Below are 23,000 nucleotides of genomic sequence, written 5' to 3'. Positions count from 1 at the left end.
TATATAACCTTGAGTGGGAAAATTTACATGAATATGATAACTTAGTTATCAGATTAGAATAACATATTATCATATTGTTCACAAGTTTACAGGGTAAATGGAAATGTAAATTATGGTTGTGAACTTGTGCCATTCCGAAATCTGACATGTCTATCATTTATTTTCCTAAGTCGTCGACCTCCGGTAATAAATACGGAATCTAGTGTCATGTCCTCATCGGCACTTGAGTCCTCTATGTCCGAATCAGAGTCTAATGGTTTTTTGTTTTGTGACGCTTGTTTTCGTGTTTCTAAGGGTGAGTGTGCGCGTATTCCTGGTTGCGGTTCCTTTGAATTAACCGGGAATATAAGCGGAAGTGTGTCATTTTTAACTAATGTGGCTATCTCTTGATTTGTGAGTTTATTATAAGGCTTTGTAATAATTCCCCTTATTTCCTCTGGGAGGGTGTCAAAATGTTCGTCAATTGGCTTGAACTTTTTGATTTCGTTGAAAGAGTATTTAAATATTTCAGTCTTCTTGTCAGAAATTCTTTCAAGCGTGCAACTGTTAGGGCTTACATCTAAAACTCTATAGGGTGAAATATGATAGATAGGAGTAAGGTTTGGGTTAACACCAGGTGTAATAGTGTTATTTCTAACCAAGACAAGGTCTCCTATATCAAATTGTTTGTGTATGCGGGTTTTGTTAATATACTTTAGTCTTGCCTCCCTTCCCTTTTCAATAGCTTTTGCTGAAATGTCCAAGTTTTCTTGTATACCGTCTGAGAGGTCTTGCACATAAGCTTCTGTGCGAGCTATTTCAGGGTGATATTCGTCCGGTTTTATTGCTCCAAAGAACAATTTAGACAGGGAGCTGCGTGTCCCGAATAATAATTCCATGGGTGAAAATCCAGTTTTTGGTATTTTAGTGCAATTATATTGTCGAACTATTAACGGTAGTAGATATAACCATGAGGTTGTTGAGTCTTGCGCTAAAATTTTAATGATTGGCCATTTTATTACTTTGTTGCTAGCTTCCACCAATCCTTTAGAGGGTGAAAAGTACGCAGTAGAATACAAAACTCGGATGCCAATAGAAGCAAAGAATATCAAATTTTGCTTTTCTAAAAATGATTTTGCATTGTCACACAATATTTGTCTGGGGGAGAAATTAGGATAGAAATAAAACATGAATTTGTCTATAAATTCACGGGATGTGAGTGATTTCATGGGATATGCAAGAATCATTCCTGTTAGTTGGCAGACTATAGTGAGGATATGATTATAACTACGATAGGGGGGTAAGGATTGTATATAGTCAATACTTACACATTCAAACGGTCTTGAAATTGTACTATAAGTTCCTACTTGTTCTAGTTTTGTAGATGAATTTTGAAGTTGACAATTTAAACAAGATCTAGTGTAATTTCTAACATATTTCTTAAGGTTAGGGTGGAAGAAATTTTGCATATTCAAAAGCATTTTAATTTCTCCACTATGTACTAACAAAAGATGAGTATAGCATACTAATACTGGTAATAGTTTGGTTGGGAGATAAACCTTTAAATCTCCTTTTATTTTTGTAAACAGAATCGTGTCTTTAAGTTCGTAGGTCTGTCTTTTATAAGTGTAGGTGTTTGATTTAGAGGTTAGACAACGTGTGTAAATATCAGAGTATTCCTCTTTTTGGTTTGCAATTATATTTTCTATGCTAATCCTTTCTTTTAGGATTTCCAAAGGTCTTAATACTTTGCCTATAACTCTATGTTCTGCGGCAAGTGAATTTATGGTGATTTTGGGTTTTTGTTGCTTTGGTTGTGGGGGTTGTTCATCATAACCCAAATAGTCGGGGTTATCCATAATGAACTGTGTCCATTCTTCAATAGTCCAAACTTTATATTGTGGTAAGTTATCTTCAAACCCAGATTTAACAAATTTAGGTAGGGCTACCTTTTTGATGCTTGGTAAAGTAGCTTTATATGCCCTTGTTAAGAAATCTGCCAAATTGTCTTCTCCTCTCAAGAAAGACATTGTTAGCTTCGGTATTAGAGTTAACAGAGTGGTATTCCACCTCTTCAATTTATTAACGGCCGTTAATGCTTTAGGATTGAAGAGATAATAAGCACACTTTGCGTCTGTTAATAAAGTACATTCACAGCTTGGACCTATTAGAGTTCTAAACGAGTTTGCTGCATAAATAATTCCTAGGATTTCAATGTCTATGATATGTAATCTTGACTCAGCAACGGTAATTTTCTTTGAGGTGTATGCGATAATTTCAAACATAGACGCTAAAGATTTTAAATTAAAGCTATTGGTTGATGAAACCATCGCGGGTCTTACTATGTGTTGCTCCTTGTGTCCATATAGTAAAAATACAAAAGGGGGTTTTGTTTTGTCTGAACAGTGTTGAGTGACAGGTTTGGCACCCTCTATATTTGTGATAACTATCACAGGGCGGTACATAGCCACACTAAGAGCCTCAAATATGAGTTGTTGCGGATCTAGATATACATATCCATGCTCTAGTTTGCGAATAAATTCTAAGAATTTATCCCTATCATTATTAAATACAAATTGAATATACTTTTGTCTCAACATGGTAGAACGTATGATTTTTGATGCTCTTTGCAGGATGGTGGTCAAAGGTGTTTGAACTTTATTTAGTTCCAAAAGCAATTGTAAAGATATCCCAAGACTATTGTGTACAGCGTCTTCAGGATAGCCCAAAGTTTTACTAGCCAAATATTCAAATTCGGGCGGTCCATCTTCAGACATACGCTTAGCATAATCCTTAATGTTTTCACCTTCAATCTGCAAAGGTAGGGGTAAAATTGGTAACCTGTTATCATAAATAACATGGTGTACAGGATCATCGAAGTTTAGCCCAGGGGGTAGGGTTTTAGCCTGTAATTCTGGTGTCACTATTTGCGCTAAGACTGCTGAATATGAGCCAGTTGAGGTGCCGGCTGCATCTGACAAAATAATCTTAGGTGCCGATAAGTTAACTAATTTGCTAAAAATTGGTCCTGAAGCTAAAGCTTTCTTAATGTCTTCGAATGCTTGTCTTTGTTCTGGAGTTGGGACAAAAGTTTTACCTAATCTAGTAGATGTAAGTGAAGTTAGAATATGTGTAGGAGCCATAATGTCAAATCTTAGATGTTTATGCATACTTTGTAGTACTCCCATAAAAGATCTCATTATAGTAATATCAGTAGGCATGGGAATATTTAGAAGTTTTTGTACTCGCCTTTGATCTACACAGCAATAGTTATGCGAAATGAAGAATCCAAAGAAGTTTACCCTACTTTTGAAAAGTTGTGATTTCTTTAAACTAATCTTTCCTTTATGCGTGTGTATTCTCCCCATAACTTTCTTCAAAATCTTAAAATGTATATTCAATGATTCTGATCTAGTTTTAGCTAGTTCAGTTGAGACAATGAAATCATCATAAATGTGTTGGACTTCTGGGATAGGTGAGTATACCATTTTGGCTAAATCACCGTCCATTACAACATTACCATTATCATCATAAACCAATTCCCAGTGTAATATCTTTTCCATAAAACGTGATAGACTTTCAGGCGAAGTCTTAATGCCAGTTGGTAAGGATGCGTGTCTAAAAGCTCCTAATGGGGTTGCAAACAATGTTAGGTCTCTGCAAGAAGGTTCTAGCGTTATACTATGAAAAGCGTTAGCCATATCACTACTACTATGCACAAATTTATCCCTTAGTGACTGAATCAAATTTTCTGCCGTGGGTAGCAGTGCAGGTTCAGACTGCAGACAAGGATTCAATTGTTGAAAATTTACAATTAAACGAGGACAGCTCCCCTGATCCGACTTTGGAATCAGATAAGCTGGGCTTGCATAGTTGTTATAGGAATCCCCATCCAAATTAGCTCTTTCAATGGTGCCGTTCTTTAACAAAAACTCTAAGATAGATTGCATTTGCATTTTCTCTACGGGTGATAAATAATATAATTTCTTATGCTGGGGTAAAGTTTGACCAGGTTTTAGTCTAATTGTATAATTGCCCAGATATTTACTCATGTTACCTCTATCAGTAGAATGTGTAGATATGATATCGGGGTAAGATTTTAGGAATATGTCTTCTATATAATGTCTTACCTCTGGTGGATAGTCTGACAGCACCACAAGATCCTCTGGTTTAACAAACTGGTCCTTAGGCACACTATAGCCAGTAGGTTCTGTTACATAGTCCATGAGGTTATCAGATTCAGCTATATGTTTTAAGCCAAGTTCAATAACGTCATCACTATTTTCAAAGAGTTTATTCTTTTCAGGATCTGGTGTAGTTAGAATTTCATCAATATTAGAACGGTAGTCAGATAAGGCTACTCCTGGTACTGGAGTGTCATTGTTTATGGCTGTAGGATTCGGTATATATCCATCGGCTAAAGGAAAAGATCGTTCTACCAGATTGATGGCGCTGTATTTTGGTAGCTATAAGAGTTGGACTGAGTTGTTTCTGGTGTCTAGTGAGATCTGATTGACAGCTGGAGTATTAGCTTTCTCTGCGTGTTGCTCCAAGGCTTGTACAATCTCGTCTAGCTCAGTTGTCACAGATACATTGTGTAGGAATGATTGCGTAAAATCAAAGTCTGTGGTGATCTCCTTGACTACAAATTGGTTGCTTGGTTCCAAGTATCCGGTGATAACAGTGTTAGTGATTGCATGTTCAGTGACATTTGTTATCATTGCTCTTCCACTAAGTTGTCCTCGGTTGTTGACAGTCAGTTGCGTTTGTCCAGGCTGAATTTTAATTCCTCCATTTCTATCGTTGGCAATGTGGTCATCGCTGAGAATGACTTTTGTTCCAGGAGCCAAGTTGAAGAAATGGTTGATGTTCATCTCTATAGTCTGAGTTTCATTAGAGTCAATTTTGTCAATTGTCCCTGTGCAGAGTTGTAACTCATAATCAGAACAGAACAGGCTATCTAGTACTCTCCCAGGATGGAACATAGAGTATAGATATGGTGCTGGCGGGTGGTTGTCCGCAACGAAAGTCAACCCTAATTGGAGATCTCTAATGCCATTCATTCCGATGATCATAGGTGTGACATTCTTGTGTTCCTCAGGTACAATCATAAATGGTACTGGTCTATAGATGCCTGAGAACTGTGTGAGGCGAATCATGAGAGTTATTTCTCCAGCTACTGGGATTTTGTGTCCAGAATAGCTGACAAGAACCATGTCACTCTTTTCCAGATGGTTCTTAACCTCATTTTGTTGTACTCCAAATAACATTCCAAAATAGCTGGTTGACATGATATTTCTGTCTGCTGCTGAGTCAAACAAAGCTGTCATGTATACATCGTAGTTTCCATTTGACATACATCCGGAGCAGTTCAGGTACATTTTCCTGTTTTCATCCATGATAGCTGCAGAACTATCTACCGCTAAAATCTTGGGGTCATTAGGATCCATTCGAACGGTGATAGCGTTAACCCTACTTGTTCTGCCACGCTCTTTGGATTGTCCATTGGCTTTGGCCTCAACCCATTCTTCATATGCCTGTTTAAACACACCACCAGGTCTTACTTTACCACTATGGTACAGTTCCATCATCGCTGGTCGTCCAGGGCATAGGTGTTGAGCGTGGTATAGGTCTTTGCCATACTTCTTGTGACAGCTTGGGCAGTATCCGGATGTTAGTGCTGTTTGATATTGTCGTCCTTGGTCATCGCACAGTAGTCTGCATCCATCTGATATTTTGTGGGTATTTTGACCACATGCACCGCAATAGCGCTTATTGGATGTACCATAGGAGATATGATAATCTTGTTTAGTGTTCTTTTGTGGTTGTCTATCTCTGTTATCCCTGTTTTCTCTGTTGTAGGTTTTAGGATAGGCTGGTTTAGCAGTAACTTCTCTAACTGTTGGCCTTTTATAATAGCTTGACGTAGCGGCAACTTTAGCAGGCTGTTTGTCTCTATTCATTCTTGTATCCCTGTCATGTGAGTAGTTGGTGTTGTTTGTCTTTTTATGAAGCGACAAATCTCCATTGTAACTGGCTGATACACCATTCTGCTGTAGGTCCAGATCTAGGTCTTCAGTTCTAGGATACATGGAAGCGGTCAACTCATGATATGTGGGGGATCTTCCAAGATCATGTCTGAGATTGTGATGGTTTTCAGATGCTATATTGCGGCTATTTGTTGGTAAGCTACGTTTGAGTGCCTCCACTGCAGTTATGTTGAATACATTCTGTCGTTCCTTCTTGTCTGTATAGTGAACAGCGGCTCTGCTGGCAAGATTCTGAATGGTACTGACAAGCTTAGGGAATGACATGGCTTTGGTTCCCTTAAAAGCTATCAGCTTAGCTTGAGCTTCCTGTGGGCTGATGAGTATATCGTACTGTAGCAGTAAGCTATTGTAGACACTTTCAATAGATAGTCCAAGGTTGAAACTCTGCTGGATAGTAGTATATGCTTCACCAGTTGTGGTTCTAAGCATAAAGGTTTCGAATTCTGATCTTGAGAGGTTACATAATTCCTGAGCAGTGTTCATCTCTGACAGATAATCAGTAATGTAAGGTGGTTTGCCGTCTCCTTTGAAGCAATGCTTGAGAGGGAAGGTTCCATTGGCTAACTTAAGCTTTTGATCGTTGCATAGGGTGCTCTTGCTTGCATAGCTGCTTGGTGGTTTAATTCCAGTTTGGTTGGTGAAGTTACTGAAGTGTCGTTGAGTGCGTTTGTCATTCTCCTCGTGTACAATACGCTGGGCTTCTAACTCAACTTCACGTCTTTGTTCCTCTTTGTATTCCCTCATACTCTGTGTGTAGTTGGTACAGAAGTTCCTCATCATTTCTGAGTCCACACGTATGTTGGGGTTACAGAGTCTTATTGTATCCAGGAATTGTGGGAACAGGAAATTTCCCAGAGGATCTGATAGTGTTGCTCTAACATATTGGTCTCTGATCAATGCATCTGGTGAGTCCTCATGCATGGGTATGGATCTTACAGATTCCGTGTCTGGTTCTGGCGTCTTGGTTCTCTCACCATTCTGTTCTGGTTCCTCCTGGTTGGGCATCGGTTCCTCCCTTCGTGTATCATCTCCTGCAGAAACTGCATCAGCTGATGGATTTCTTCTTCCAGGCGTCGTCGAGCGTCCTCGACGTGGAGTGTTCGCCTTTTCAGCGTTGTCATCTTTCTTACTTTTATTAAATAATGGCATTACAGCTAGCTTAAAGCTTTTAAACTTTCTATGAGTTCTTTAAAGAAGCTTATGAGATGTTGTACTATTTTAGGATTTAAATAGCAAAGGTACAAAAAGAAACTAAATAATGCGCCTAAAGTTAAAATAATCAAAAATTGTTTACAATAACAAATTTTTCTTTTAAAATTGTTAAATATAGATGAGTAGGTATTGTCTACTTCACCTACAGTTGTTTCTACGTCGTGAATGCTTGCGAGTGAGCTTTGAATCTTATTCTGGAGTGTGCGCTAATGCACTCTTATCCTTAATTAAGCTCAACTGTAGAAACACTTCTACTTAGATTTATTCTATATTTGCCTATAAAGCTAATGCGGGTTGTTTGGCTATATAAATTAGCTATAAAGTAAAATAGAATGTTAAGGTTTGCAGCGAAGTTAATTTGGGTATGCTAATATACTATCACAAATTAACTGTTGTTTGCTTAGGCGTCGACTTTTCCTAGCAAATGTTATTGTTGAGAAAAACAGCAATTTATAATCCTTGTTGAATTCTTACTCCACTCTAAGGATATGTAGCTTACAATCTGCTTATTCCTGTAAGGCTTTATGAATATAACTTACTAAGGTTCACTCCCAAAGGATCGTCTATATTCTAGTAGTATTGCAACAGTTTTGCCTGAATATCAAAGATCTCGCACCCAATACTTATAGTTGTATTAGGGTATGCCTACCAATCCTACTAAGTATTATTCGCGAATTATTATGGGGCTTCACTTGTGATTTCAATCCTTATAACTATATTATTGAGACTCAATTTAGATTGTCCTATATATATGAATATAATCAGTTTGTTTTCAAGGTTATTATAGACCGGATGTGTTCTACTTAATTAGTGAGAACACAATATTCTATGTGTCTTACTGAAGTGTGATATCCTACGCAAGGTGATCAATCTATACGCTGGAAGTTGTCAATCAAACTCTTTAAAGTAGACTACAAGGTTGGTGTTATTATTTGGTCAATTATTATTGAAAATCAAATTAGCTGAATTAGTGCACTTTTTTTTCTAAATGGTAACAATTTTAGATTATAAAGATTATAAACTATATGTACACACTTTATTTTACTTGGTTATAGTCTTTATGCTAATAATCCTAAGTAAAATTAAATTGTCTCAATGGTATAAAAAGAAAATGTTCTTTCTTTGTTTTAATCCGGATTTTTATAAAGACAGTAGAGTACTTCCAATATTACTTGCTACTTCTTTTAGAGACGTCCCAAGACTCCCAATATAGGCTGCTGCAACCTTTTGCTGCGTTTGGTTACTAGAACTTTGTCTCTTATAAGTGTGCTTTTTAATTACATATAGGGCTTAGGTTGTTGACTATACTTTTAAATCACTAATATTCACTATCACTAATGATTGATGGTTTATAACTCTTCTCAAGTTGTCTGTTGAATTCTGGCGGCACATGAAATAGAAATTTTAGCATTAGCAAAGCAAGTAAAAATTTAGTTTTCATGTCCTACTTATTGTTGAGTGAACTGTTTATTGTATTTATGTATGTGTTTGTAAGGAACATACAAACAAAAAAATTTTCTAAGTTAAGATTGAATTAAAAACTTTCTAAGTCAAAATAAAATAGAATCACTCTAAGTCCAAAGTTGGAAAATTTTGACTAAGTCCAAAAAGTTTCTAATGAAATTATTCTAAGTACAAAATCAATAAATTTTTTGCTTAGGAAAAAAAAATTCTGAAAATATCTTAAGTGCAAAATTAATAAATTTGACTAAGTCAAAAAAAAATTTTCTTATTGAAATTATCCTAAGTACAAAGTTAGTGAATTTTGACTGAGTCCAAAAAAAATTTCTTTTCAATGAAATTATACTAAGTACAAAATTAGTGAATTTTGACTAAGTCCAAAACTTTTCAATGAAATTATGCTAAGTACAAAACTAGTGAATTTATCCTGAGACAAAAGAAATAGAATTACTCTAAGTCCAGACGTGGAATATTTTGTCCGAGATGAAATTTCCTAACAGTTCATTCACAAAGCTACTTTAGAGATTGCCTATAAGTCAAAAGAAATAGAATCACTCTAAGTCCACTGTTGGAGTATTTTGACTAAATGCAAATCTCGCTAAGTTAAGGATTTTAAAATCATGAAGTATTAGAGTGTTAGAATTATCCTTCACCAAAAGAAATAGAATCTCTCTAAGTCCATAATTGGAATATTTTGGCTAAGACAGAAATACTCTAAAACAAAATTTTCTCTTAAGTGTGGAAAATGAAATTTGTTAATCTAGTTGGAAAAATCGCAATTATTACAAGTCCGAATTTTGGTAAATTTCCAACCAAGTTCACAATTTCATAAAAATTACTATAAGTCCAGAGATTCGAAATTCTCTCTGTAACAAAAGAAATAGAACGGTGCTAAGTCCAAAAGTGGAGTATTTTGCTCAGAGCATCAGGAAATCTCTGGGATTATTGCTGATTGCATACAGTAATTTGTTTATACTTATATCATTCCAACCGATCGATGTTGAGAATATCTTTGAGACTTTGAAATATTTTGTTTAACTCAAAATTTTGGAGGCAATAGTTATTTTGATACATCCGCATATAAATCAGAATTACATTAGGAATATAAGTCCTAGGCATGTATAAGTAAGTGCAAATCTCAGAAAATCGGTTCTAACGGCACCAAAGTATTAGTACAGTTTAACTTGAGTATAAATGCTACAAGTTTGTAATAATCTTTTGGCCCTTTACTACGACTCAAGAGTACTAACTGCTTTCGGCATATTGTTTCAGAAACATGGCTCCAAAGACAATATGTATCCCAACTAACAGCGTTTCCCGTGTTCTATAAGATTTGCTCCTAAGTTTTCATTTAATAAGACAGTTCAAAATGGTCCTTTACAAATAATATTTTGATAGCTTATAAATGAAAAGTTACTCCATGCTTGATTCTTAATAAGTTCTGGTTTAAGTATCAAAGATTCAAGTATTTCAACACTTAGAGAACTTTCGAATAAGTAAAAGTCATACTAAGTCCGAAGATTTATATATATACTCCGCCACCTAGCACAACTCCTAAATTTCAAAATTCTGACTAAGTCCAGAAATCAAAATTTTGCACATAGCTCAATCATAGATTATTCCAACCCAAGTGTTTTACTAAAGAGAGGCGGACATGGAGGTGCCGGTGTGCTGGTATTCTCTAGGGCCTCTAGAGTGTCAACCAGTGCGAGTGTCCTTATAGGGCGGCGACCAATGGCCACAAATATGCTAGCATTCTCTAGGGCCTCTAGAGTGTCAGCTAGTGCAACTGCTCGTACACGAGGCTCTCAATTGCATTTGTGTCGTGCCTTTCAGTCCCTATCTCTTCAAACGCCTCATAGTCCTAACCTTGCTCTCAAATAGTTACACAGGTTTTGGAAAATTTGATTTTGCCATAACTACAATTATTCGATTTTGGTAAAAATACCTGCCTTAGGCGGTTCGGGTACGGTAAGAAAAAAAGAAAAAAAATTTATGAAGTAAAATTCTTTAAGATACAACCGGTAAGTTGCACCATTGTGTGTGCGAATGGGGCGTTTGTCCATATTTAGGTATGGAGACCGCTCTTCTATGAGTACTACTAAAACCTAATTTTAATGCAATACACATAGACATTCTCATCGTCGGTTCGTTTGTTTAGAATGCTTAACCCTTTATTCTCACAAGTATAATACGAATTTGGTTGAGCTGGTGGAAGCTCAACAAAAGACCCACGCGAAGTATTATGTTGCTTTAACCTAAGAATAAATGGTTGGTTTTGATATTCGATCAGAATTATACAAGTATAGTTAGTATTAAGGAAGGAAAATGTTTTTATAAAGTGTATTTATATTACAAGTGCATAGATTAAGTATGAAAATATTTACAGGATAAGTGTTAAAATTATAAGTAGAGTAGGACAGAAATGTGCCCTAAGTCCCAAGCAGTGAATTGTGCTAAGTGTTAGAGTTCTAACATAAGGCCTGAGCTCAATTCATGCTAAGTACTAAGGGGCCTAAATTTAAACTACAATGCATGCCAAACAACTAAGTCATTACCTTTTAAAGCCAGAAAGAGAAGTTGATGGTAGGAGAGTTAATAAATAACTGAATAAATTCAAGAGGTACATGCTATAACATTAGCTCTGGACCAGGACTTTAGTGTTTGTCTGTGCACTTAAATATCTGTGTGTTAATATGTGACGTAAATTAGGCATGGTTGTAGGCATACATACTTGTACTGGTTGTTTATATGATTACATTAACTATAAACATAATATCTTTAATAAACATATACTATTAGCAAATCACATACAGATTACCATGAATAGGCTAGCGTTACCCATATATGGTGTCATATAGGTAAAGATAGGCCTATGAATGCATAAATTGATACAAATAATGCCTTGGGCCTAGCTAAAGTAATTGTGTCTTGCCCCTGAGTGCTACTAGATAATTGCGGGGCACGCGTCAATCAAATATTCATAATATGCTCTATAAAGTGTTGACTTTATATCAAGCATAGATAGATAGTTGTGGATGCGAAGCATTTCTGTAAAAGTCTCATATGTACGTTCAAAGAATTTGAAAATTGAGGATCGCATCTCCAAGCTTTAATGCACAGGAGAACCCTATCAGTTTAGAGGTTAGTGAGATCATTCTCTACGCACACACAGACATCCTGGTGCTTTTATAACAGGATTAATAGAAGTGTAATAAAGGAAAATGTGAAAAAAACATAATATATCTTGTTTGCTCAAAAGTTATGAAGTATGATTTTAATTTGAGTCAAAAAATACATTAAACAAGGATTACAACATCAATAGTAGCTAAGCACAAGAAAACTAGTTAAATAAATGAAAAAAAGTTATGGATCAGATGTTTAATGGTCATAAAAAAGAGAAAGAAACATTGTGTAGAAATTAGTATTAGAAAATCACGAAACCTTTCATGAAATAAATATTTTGTATTTTTAAACAGTAGCATGGCCGACAGGCCGACGGACCATGTAAGTTGTATGCTTGGTTAGGGGTATCTTCACCGAAAATTTGAGCACTATATATAAATAGCATTAGAGAAAATCATGTATCCCCTCATACTGTACGGACTGACGGACGCGACGGATGAGCAGACAAAGTGAATTACAGAGTAGTATCGCTATTTGAATTATGCATAGACTTAGTCTGAATAAAAAAGCTCTATAATTTACACATTCTACATATAATTTTTTATATAATCTTGATATTATGTTCTATTTAAGCTGGAAGATTAAAGATATAAATTATGTCATGAATAAAAATATTTTAAAATACATGGGTTCACCATTAGAGTAAAACACTAGAGGGAGAAAGGGTTAAATAACTGTATCTCCCCATCACAACCGTCTTATGCAACCTTCCTATTGGGTCATTGAAAATCAACCAATGGTATCGCTTATATTACACAGCCAAGAAGCAGAAAATAATTTAGAAGCAGACAAAAGAGGTCTTTGAAAAATGAAGGGAGGTAGTTGTCTAATATATACATCTATACTATAGATCTGTTGGTCCACTATTTTAGCAAAATTTAAAAAAAATTTATACATATTACTAGGGGCTGCACCCCTGTCATCAAGGGTATCTGTAATCAAAGGAAAGTCCCAAAGTGAAATCTGTATAGGTTACTGAGTAATTCGGTTATGGGAAAAAAGTTTTCTCAAAAAAAAATAGGTTAATATCTTTAAAAATAAGTCCAGAGCTGGATCTTTAAATCATTTGAAAGATCCAGCTCAGAACTCATATTTTTAGTTTTAGGGGGTCTTTTGCCAAACAAGCCCCTAGAAGGAAAGTACCAAAATGTGTAATGGTTACTTATTTAAAAAGTTTTCTTTCTGTGTGTTGATATCTCTTTTACTTTTTGATATAACTACTGTTGGCCGAAGAGGGGGGCAAGTAGATGCAAAGAAGTTTAACTGCCGGTTTTGGTGCTGGAGGCACCGATTTTTTTTAAAACTGAGAATGATATCTTAATAAGTTGTAACTATAAGCAGTGAAAAAAGTGACAAAAAAAGATATTTTTTAGGCCTTTTCAAAGTACAGTTTTGAAATCCCGTTATTTCATAAAAAAAATTAAAATGCTTAGAGAATGGCTTGGAAGATGAACTTAGGTGTTCTGCATATTTCAACTCAAACACATAAAGCCAAAGATATATATAATATCCCAAAAATCTTTTGTCAAAGTCTACTCTACACCTAGCGCTGGCGATTTCTATTTTCACAGATATAAAATGCATGATTTTAGAAAACTGACTGGCGCTAGGTGTAGATTAGACTTTGACAAAAGATTTTTGGGATAATATATCTTTGTCCTTATGTGTTTAAATTGAAATATGCAGAAGAGCTTAAAACCTGCACATTGCTGAGATATTGTTAAAACCGCTGTGCTACCGTTATCTGTTGATATTTTATATGCCTGGCGCTAGGTCGCCAGTAGAGATAGAGAGCTGAAATTTTGTACATGTATTTCTAGGCTCCTAAAGTAACTGTTTAGGTTAGCAGAAGAAAAAAATTCGAAAAAGGGTATTTTGAGTAATACATCTATTGAGCAGTTATAAAAATTATAAACTGAACAAAAAACTTTACATAATTATATATAACAGGATTTTAAATAGAGTGAATGATCTTTTTATAAAAGTAAACTGAGGCAGAAAGTAAGGGTGGGGACAATGGATCGAATATTCATTTTTTAGGAGTCTCAGACTTTGGCTACTGGCTTAAAGGAAATGTGCAAGAATTTAGCAGGTTCTGACTGACTCTGGGTACTAGCGCATCATTGCCACTAACTCGCTGAGTTGGTTTTGAATATAGCAGATGAGTATCAACAAACTTAATTTCTAGCAGACGGCGGGTTTTAACAATTTTTTTCTCTAATAAATATCATTTCATAGATAAAAACTTTATTGTGATATTTGTGTGGTAGTATTTTGGAATTTAGAAATATGGGGTAATGTAAATAGAGCATTTTTTAGTTAAAGACATTAAAGAAAGGTTTCGTGAATTTAAAAATCATTAATATTAGATTAATTTGTTCAAAATCGGACCATTCATTATACCAGTCTAAATATCGGAACTGACTTGATATCGATATATCTGATGCTGATATAATTACTACATAACTGTTATAGGAATCACCATGCAAAGTTTGATATCAATAGAACAATTCTAACAGTCTAAATTAACGAAATGAGTTAACCGTTATGAAGAGACCTACCCCCCATTGGTAATCATAGAAAAGATTCGCCTTTAAAAATTGGCTTTTAATTGTTTTTGCTTACCTGAATGAAAAAACGATGTATGTACTGTTTGCATGCATACTAAAATGCAAAGGCACAATAACATTCTTGATATTCCCAATCTACCTCTCATTTTTTTAACAATAGTTAAATTATGCAAAAATCTGAAAAATAATCCTTATAATAAAGTAACAAAATGTGTGTTTGTCTGTCTGTTTGTTTGAACCGAAGGATCTCCCTAACTGCTGAACTGATCGGGTTCTCCTTAACAAGATAGCTTCTCATAATCCCGGGAAGGTTTATATCTATTTTGGAGGAGGGTACTACCACTCTCCCCAAGAGAAATCACAAAAAAACATAGACATATTTAAAGTATAAAAAAAAACAATTAAAGTACAACTAGAGGCCTCTAGGGGCGTAGCCGCTAGTATATTATATAAAGTAGTAAGGATTGTGTTATTTCATTAAGATTTATTCTGATTGTGATCTCCCTTTTTGAGAAGCATCACATAAGTCCCTGAATAGTTTAACACTACAACTTTATTTAAATTTGATTCTTGGGATTGGTAAGATTTTTTTTAAGTATGGCTTTGAAACTGAAATATAAATTATAAATTGAGACCAGTTTTGTTAGTCCAGGACTTTGGTCCCTTGGGGCTTTTGAAACTTATATCTAATCTTATATGTTTTGAATATCAGCTGCCTATAATATAATAAATTACAATTATCGCACTCGCTCCCCTTAGATGCTAGGGGCTCAGCCTCTTGTATGTTATACAGTTAGATTTCATTAAAACCATTTAAAATTCAATAAACTAACCAAAAAATATGATTTTATTCCTTTCGAAGATTTACAAAATTTATTCGACGATTTTTTCCCCATAATTCTAAATTGTTGAATATTTGATATTTAATAGTTATTTCTCGCATCGTATTATAAACGCCTTTCCGCGGATATAGAATGTACAATTATGAGATTAAAACTAGTTTTTTTAGCCCCGAGGTGACGAAGTCACCGGCTAAAAAAAATTAGTTTTAATCTTATGATTGTTACTTATATCGTTAATTTAGACTTGTTAGAATTGTTTTTTCTTTTTCAAACTTTGCATGATGTTTCTTGTAATAGCTAGGTACGATATAGAAAGCACTGCAACTATATAACCATTACTAAAAAGTCCTTACGTCCATTTAAAAGAGGCTGATGTTTAACTTTTTAAACAATAATTTTGTGTATGATACAATTATTACATTATTTTTCTTATTTTAGAAACATTGATCCAAGCAATTCATCTCTATAATCAAGTCATAAAAGTAAGTATGTCCTTTTACAGTATCATGAATTTTGTTTAGACATACAAATTAATATTCAAGTCATAAAAATATAAGAATATCCTTAAACAGTATCATTTATTTACGCAATTTGCAACTAATTTAAACTTTTAAAGTAATAATCTGCTTATTAATTTCCACTCTACAAGTGTTAATTTTAGTTTGTCCTACCGACTAATTTTAGAGCTTCATTTTATGGTTGCTGTCATCCTTGTTATAAAAAATAACTAACAAAAAAACAAAAAAACTGTACAAAAAAAAATTCTTGTTTCACTTATTTTATGTTAAAATGTTGATATATGTATAATATTGTATGTCTGACTGATCATGCGTTCAAATTTAAACTGATCATATACAGGAGAAATGTTTTTAAAAGCGAAGCTTTTCTATAATTAGGGTCGGTCCGTCCGTACGTCCGTCCGTCCGTCCGTACGTCCGTCCGAGATAGTTAGCTTTTATTCGTTAATTTAAGCATGTTAGAATTGTCCTATCGATTTTAAACTTTGCATGGTTATTTCTGTAGTAGTTAGGTACGATTTAGAAAGCGTAGCAACTCTATAATCATTACCAAAATGTCCGTACGTCCATTTTAAACATGTTGATTTTTTTTACTTTTTTAAATAGCTTTTTTCGTTAATTTAGGCATGTTAGAATTGTCCTATCGATTTCAAACTTTGCATGGTAATTCCTGTAATAGTTAGGTACGATTTAGAAAGCGTAGCAACTCTATAATCATTACCAGAATGTCCGTACGTCTATTTTAAACATGTTGATTCTTCTACTTTTTTAACAACAAATTTTTATATGATCTAATTATCCGTTTGATCTGATATTTGGTATATTGATTCCTGGGACAACAAAGAACAATATTTTAAGCGAAGCAACTCTATAATCAAGCCCTAAAGATGTAAGTATGTCCATAAACATTATCCTGTATCAAGCAGTTTTTCAACAAATTTACTTACAATTTTGCTTCGAATCTTATACTTTTATATTCTGATTATTCAGTTCAGACACTATACAAGTATTAATGTCCGTTTGTCCTACCGTTTCAATGCTTCGCTTTTATGGATGTTGTCATCCTTGTTTTATTTTGTTTTGCTTAATCTGCATTAAAAACTAGCTTCTAAAAAATTTTCTATTGTAGACTAAATATGTATATGTATCTAATGATATAAAGTAACCGGATCTTTGTCTGCTGTAGGTATGTCTGTCTTTACTGAAGGATCTTGCAAACGGCTGAACTGGTATGGTTCTCCATTACAGGGTAGGTTCTTATAGGTCCTGGGAAGGTTTATAAATATTTTGTTGGAGGGTATCACCACCCTCCCAAGAGAAATCGCCCATACAAAAATTCCCAACTCCGTCAATAAATTGTTTTTTTAAACTCATGTTCAAAAGGGGGGAGGTGGTCAACTTCCCCCTCCCCCCCTCCAAAAAAAAGGTTATTGAATTCAACTCCCCCTTCCACAAGGGCCCCTAGAGGTCTCTAGTAATATTACAAAGTAATAAGTTTTTTTTGTCTGAAGTTTGAAATCTCAGAAATTGCTGGTCCGAATTGGTGAAGGTTTATAAATATCTTGGAGCGGTTTTAGGCTATTTTCCTGACCTCCCCCCCCCCCCCCCCCGCCTTCCTCTAGAGGCTAGACACGAAGCAACTAGTGAACTACAATGATGGAAATTTAACCGAGAAGAAGGACTTTATGTAAATTTTTGGAGAGATCAACAGATCCATGGTATAGATGTATACACAGACCACTACCTCCCTTCATTTTTCAAAGACCTCTTTCGTCTGCTTCTAAATAATTTTCTGCTACATAGCTGTGTTAATATAAGCGATACCATTGGTTGATTTTCAATTACTTAATAGGAAGGATGGACAAGACGATTACGATGGGGAGATACAGTTATTTAACCCTTTCTCCCTCTAGTGTTTTACTCTAATGGCAGATCAAAAATTAAAATCCTGCAATTTTTAATATTCTACCAAATCATATTTTTTACTTTCCTAAAACTCCTATAATTACATTTTCGCAAATATTTCTGTATTTAAACTGTATAACACTTTAGCATTCTTTTTTTAACCAAAAATGTTAATGAGATTTTATAAAAGCCTAAGCAATCATTTATCAAATCGTTTTTCTCAATTCTAAATTTGTTCGTATTATGTAAGTAGAAACATTTATAATTATGCTTATATAATTTTTTTTAAAAGCCAGTTTCATTCAGATTCAGACCCAGCCGGGAGGGAGGGGATATTGTTACCCAAAGTTTTATAATCATGTTATCTCATTTGTTGGCTCAAAAAAATGGATACTTTATAAAATCTTTATCAGAGGTGGATTCTTAAAAAAAATCCACCAAAATCACATGTGATTTTGGAGGATTTTTCACGAAAACAATTTTGCCCCACTAAGCGATTAGTTTAATCTTTTTAAGAATCCACCTCAGTTTGTTTCAATCTATCAATGTCAAAAGAGAAATTTTGTTTTTCATCATCTGATATGTTTTATTGTCTTATCCCTAAAACTCCCTGGATCAGGCCAGATTAAAAACTATTAGATTTATATAATCAATGATAAAAATATTATATAAACTATTTTCATTCACATATGATAATCACAACAAATATGACAACATGCAAAAATAGAAATTTGATGCAGATTAATCTTCGAGTTAAGTTATTCAAGATTTTTTGTCTTTTATTAACCAATGCTAAGATTTTTTCAGTATGGCTTCGAAAACGAATAATATCCAGTGGATTAGAATCGGTTGTAAGCCATACTGAAAAATCATGTATTGCAGTTTTCCACGAATAATACAATAAAAATCATAAAATTAATACCAGTTTTGTTAGACCGGGCCTTTGACCCCTCGGGGCTAACAAACCTGTTTTTAAATTAATAATTTTTCATGTTATTATATCTACAGAAACTCTCTATATTACGTTACAATAAATAACTATTATAAATTTGTATATACAGCAAAATGTGATTTAGTGAATTGCAAATAAATAAAAAAAAATAGAAAGCAAAAAAACAAGTACCTAGCATCTAGGGGATATAAAAGTTTAATTTAAACGTTTCCATGTATTTATATGAAGTAGACAACATCTATACTAGCTAGTAGAAAGTTTTAGAAGAGAGCAAACAAGTGAAACCTTTTATTTTTGATTTAGCTACATTGTAAAAACCCAATATTACCTAAAATGTTGGCTCTAACAGTTTTGTCATAAAACCAAAACTTTTTCTTCTTCAAACTTTTCAAGTGGCAGAGAAAAATAAACAAGTATGAAAGCATGCATGAATAGCGAAGCAGAATCTTTACAACAAAATCTAGCCAATAAATGTATAAGTATAGATAAATTACCCAGACAATTACATAGTTCCAGTTGAGGAAATTGTTTTTGTCTGCTAGCAAATTGCTTTCTGCTCTTTCATAGCGACTTGGATGTGCTAATATTTCCGACGCTGTATGCTGATATTCAAAGACTCAATTGAAAGTCGGCGCAAGGTCCCAACCCCGAGAACATACAGCTATTTAAAACCTTAGAGCTCTTTAGAGCATGACAGTCAGACTGGCGGGCCAAGTGATTTTGGTATAGTCCCTTTCGTAACATCGCACCTTATGGGGCAATTCTTCGTATTTTTCACAGTAGCTTTTCTCCTATTTCTAGCCATGTGGGGGGGCTCTAACCCTACGGGGCCAATTATCTAACCCCGTGGGGCAATCACCTAACCCAATATAACCTAACCTAACCTAAAATAACCTATAAAAAGCCATTTTAAAAATACGACGAATCGCCCCTTATGGGGCGATGTTACGAAAAGGACTATTCCCTATGATTTTTTATAAAAATAGGTGGATTGGTGAAGTGAATCTACTCATGTATTTCTTAATTAGCTCAAAGGGTTATGGCCTGACAGACGTATAGACAGACAAGGTGAGATATAGAGTAGCTTCGCTAATAAAAATAATGCAAGAAATCAGGCAGAAAATTAGTTAACACTACAACATGTTAAAAACTGATTTACTTTTTATTTTGTAATTTAAGTTATTTAATTTCCAGTTAATTTGACTTTGAAACCGATTAATATTTATTGGAACTAGGGCCAATAAAAATTTTAATCAATCATATAAGTTTTCGTTTTACTATCCGCGAGAGCTGTCTATAATACGATGTTATAAATAACTATTCTATACATCTTTTTACGTGATACAAATCATACATTTATCACTTTTCCAATAACTTACTTTTTTTACTTCTTAGATGATTATACAATAAAGTATGCTCGTTTATTTAGTAACCCCCCTGTACACACAGTGCAAATAAAGGTGCTTTGACTTTTGTGTCAGAACCTAAATTGGGACATAGTTCATTTCATTACCCTAGGTTAGGTAACTTCATTTCACTTTTCAATAAAATCTAAAATGCAGCGGTTTTTGAGAAAATTAAGTTTGAAAATTTTAAGTTCAATTTTCACCCACTAGGAGTTACCGCATAATCATGACAAGAAAAGCAAAGATTTTTTATTTAAAATTTTGAACAACTTTGCTTTTATAAAGTTCTTCATAAAACCACTCCTGAAGTGAGTTAATTAATGGCCATTTTTATCAATTGCTTTGCTAAGGTCACGGAAATTCAGCCTCAAATAAATCATATATAGAGAGGTTTTATGACTGACTTCATAAAAGCAAAGTTGTTCAAAATTTTAAATAAATAATCTTTGCTTTTCTTGTCATGATTATGCGGTAACTCCTAGTGGGTGAAAATTTTCTCAAAAACCGCTGCATTTTAGATTTTATTGAAAAGTGAAATGAAGTTTCCTAACCTAGGGTAATGAAATGCACTATGTCCCAATTTAGGTTCTGACACTAAAGTCAAAGCACATTCGAAGGCACTGTGGTACAGTGTACACAGTATTAAAGTGATAGATAATCAGTAGTTCGGGGGTGTACAATAGTTGAAAAAGTACAAAGAAGGACAAATAATTCAATGAGGGAGGGTAAATTATACTGTTTGTTTTAGTCCCTAAATTTTTTAATTAACGTTTATTAGTTAAGAATTTTGGAGACTCTAATTAAAATTTGATTTGTTGGTTCATTGAGTAACTTAACGCAGCAACCACTAATTTTAATCTACAGAAGGGGTAATTTTGTGTATCATCATTAGGGATTTACATAAATGTATCACCCTTTGTCTCATCCTTTTAGTTCCCTGCAAAAAACCTTCGAAATCTCTTGTAATATTTGTAATATTGTTGAGAGATGTACTGTACAAATTCGGGCGCTGAAAGTGCCAGTCATCAGAATTTATGATGAAACTTGTTTTTATTTAGGTCAAGCTTCCCCCATCCATACTTTCAACTTTCTTAAACAAAGTTGTTTAGTGTGTAGCTCTTAAACTTCTTCAAATTTTATTTATTAGCAGTTTCTGTAACAGAATCTGCACTACTGTAGCAGCTTGTCCACTACTGTAACAACAGCTTCTCCACTACTGTAACAACAGCTTCTCCAATTCTGTAACAACAGCTTTTCCACTAATGTAACAACAGCTTCTCCAATTCTGTAAAAGCTGCTCCACTACTGTAACAACAGCTTCTCCACTACTGTAACAACAGCTTCTCCAATTCTGTAACAGCTTCTCCACTACTGTAACAACAGCTTCTCCACTACTAAAACAACAGCTTCTCCACTACTGTAACAACAGCTTCTCCACTACTATAACAACAGCTTCTCCAATACTGTAACAACAGCTTCTCCAATTCTGTAACAGCATCTCCACTACTGTAACAACAGCTTCTCCACTACTGTAACAACAGCTTCTCCAATTCTGTAACAGCTTCTCCAATTCTGTAACAGCTTCTCCACTACTGTAACAACAGCTTCTCCACTACTGTAACAACAGCTGCTCCACTACTGTAACAACAGCTTCTCTACTACTGTAACAACAGCTTCTTCACTACTGTAACAACAGCTTCTCCACTACTGTAACAACAGCTTCTCCACTACTGTAACAACAGCATCTCCACTACTGTAACAACAGCTTCTCCACTACTGTAACAACAGCCTCTCCAATACTGTAACAACTAATTCAATACTTTAACAGCTTTCACTATTGTAACAGCTTTTCCAATTCTGTAACAGCTTCTTAACTACTGTAGTGGGTGTCCCATATTCAAAATTTTTGCTGAAAGTGGTGTAATTTTTATACACTTGTAAAACACTTTCCTTGGTTCTGCCTACACCTACTTCAATATTATACAGGGAGGAAGGGGACATCGGGCTGTAAATTACACTTGTACCCAAAGTTTAATAAACACTTTATCCTACTAATTGTCTTTTGTTTACTTTTAATAGATCTTGCTTGGTTGGTTCAAACAGTCAGTGTCTCCAAACTTTTCAACTAATAATTTTAATTTGCAGAAGATGTACTGGGAGAACAGATCTAAGGTGGGTTCTAAAGTCGGAACTGTGATTACAGTTCTATCACATTGCGGTACCTCGGGCAGCCATTTTTGTGTGTCAGTGCGTTCTATAAACATTACTGTGAGAGATAATACGGTAATATGGTACAGTGATAGAACTGCAATACTGCAGCTGTCATCAACAACAAAATCAACAGCAAAACTACAAAAAATGGGATGTTAAGCAAATGTTGTCTTTGAATTTTGGTCAATTTAGCCTATTTTTTTCAAAGTACAGAAAATGTGAAGGGAGGGGGGGAAAGGAAATCTCCCCCCCAGAAAAAATTTTTTTTACTTACTTTTAGATTACCTAATTTTTTTTTCATTTCAATACTTTTTTCTCCAAAAATAAAAAAAAAAAATTTTTAATTACTATTACCTATCAAAAATTTTATCTAAAAAAAAATAATATTTTTATAATAAATATTTAAATTTTTTTAAATTAAATTTTTCATACCCTGCATAGAGATCGGTTGGGAATGCCCCTTTTTTTTCATCATAAAACATGCTTTCAATGCATGATTTTTTGTTATGTTTACATTATTTTCGTCTGCAAAAGCAAGAATTTTGACAGCTTTTGATAGCTTATACTGTGAGATACTGCTCATCTCCCTCATCCAACTGTGAAATCTACAGCAATGTGAGATGACGTCATAACAGCGATATGTTACAACGATTGCGTATACCGTGAGATGACTTCTGAACGTCTAGCGCCAGATTTTTGTTGTTGATA

At 34.4% G+C, this 23,000-nt stretch overlaps 1 protein-coding gene across 1 annotated transcript in view; it reads right to left on the bottom strand.

Moving 5' to 3' along the window:
- The window catches only part of LOC145312130 (lysosomal phospholipase A and acyltransferase-like), a 138,560-nt gene that overhangs the window by 39,290 nt on the left and 76,270 nt on the right, over positions 1–23,000 (bottom strand). The window contains exon 2 of the mRNA XM_080151275.1: positions 14,514–14,637. Within this exon, the coding sequence (XP_080007401.1) occupies positions 14,514–14,604 (91 nt within the window). The 5' untranslated portion in view covers positions 14,605–14,637. The remainder of the gene's footprint in view (positions 1–14,513; positions 14,638–23,000) is intronic.

The sequence above is a fragment of the Acartia tonsa genome, chromosome 2 (assembly GCF_053477335.1).
Source record: "Acartia tonsa isolate MP-2025a chromosome 2, ASM5347733v1, whole genome shotgun sequence".
Lineage (NCBI taxonomy): Eukaryota > Metazoa > Arthropoda > Copepoda > Calanoida > Acartiidae > Acartia > Acartia tonsa.
Note: the sequence above shows the minus strand (reverse complement) of the source record. Positions and strands in the feature narration are given on the sequence as shown.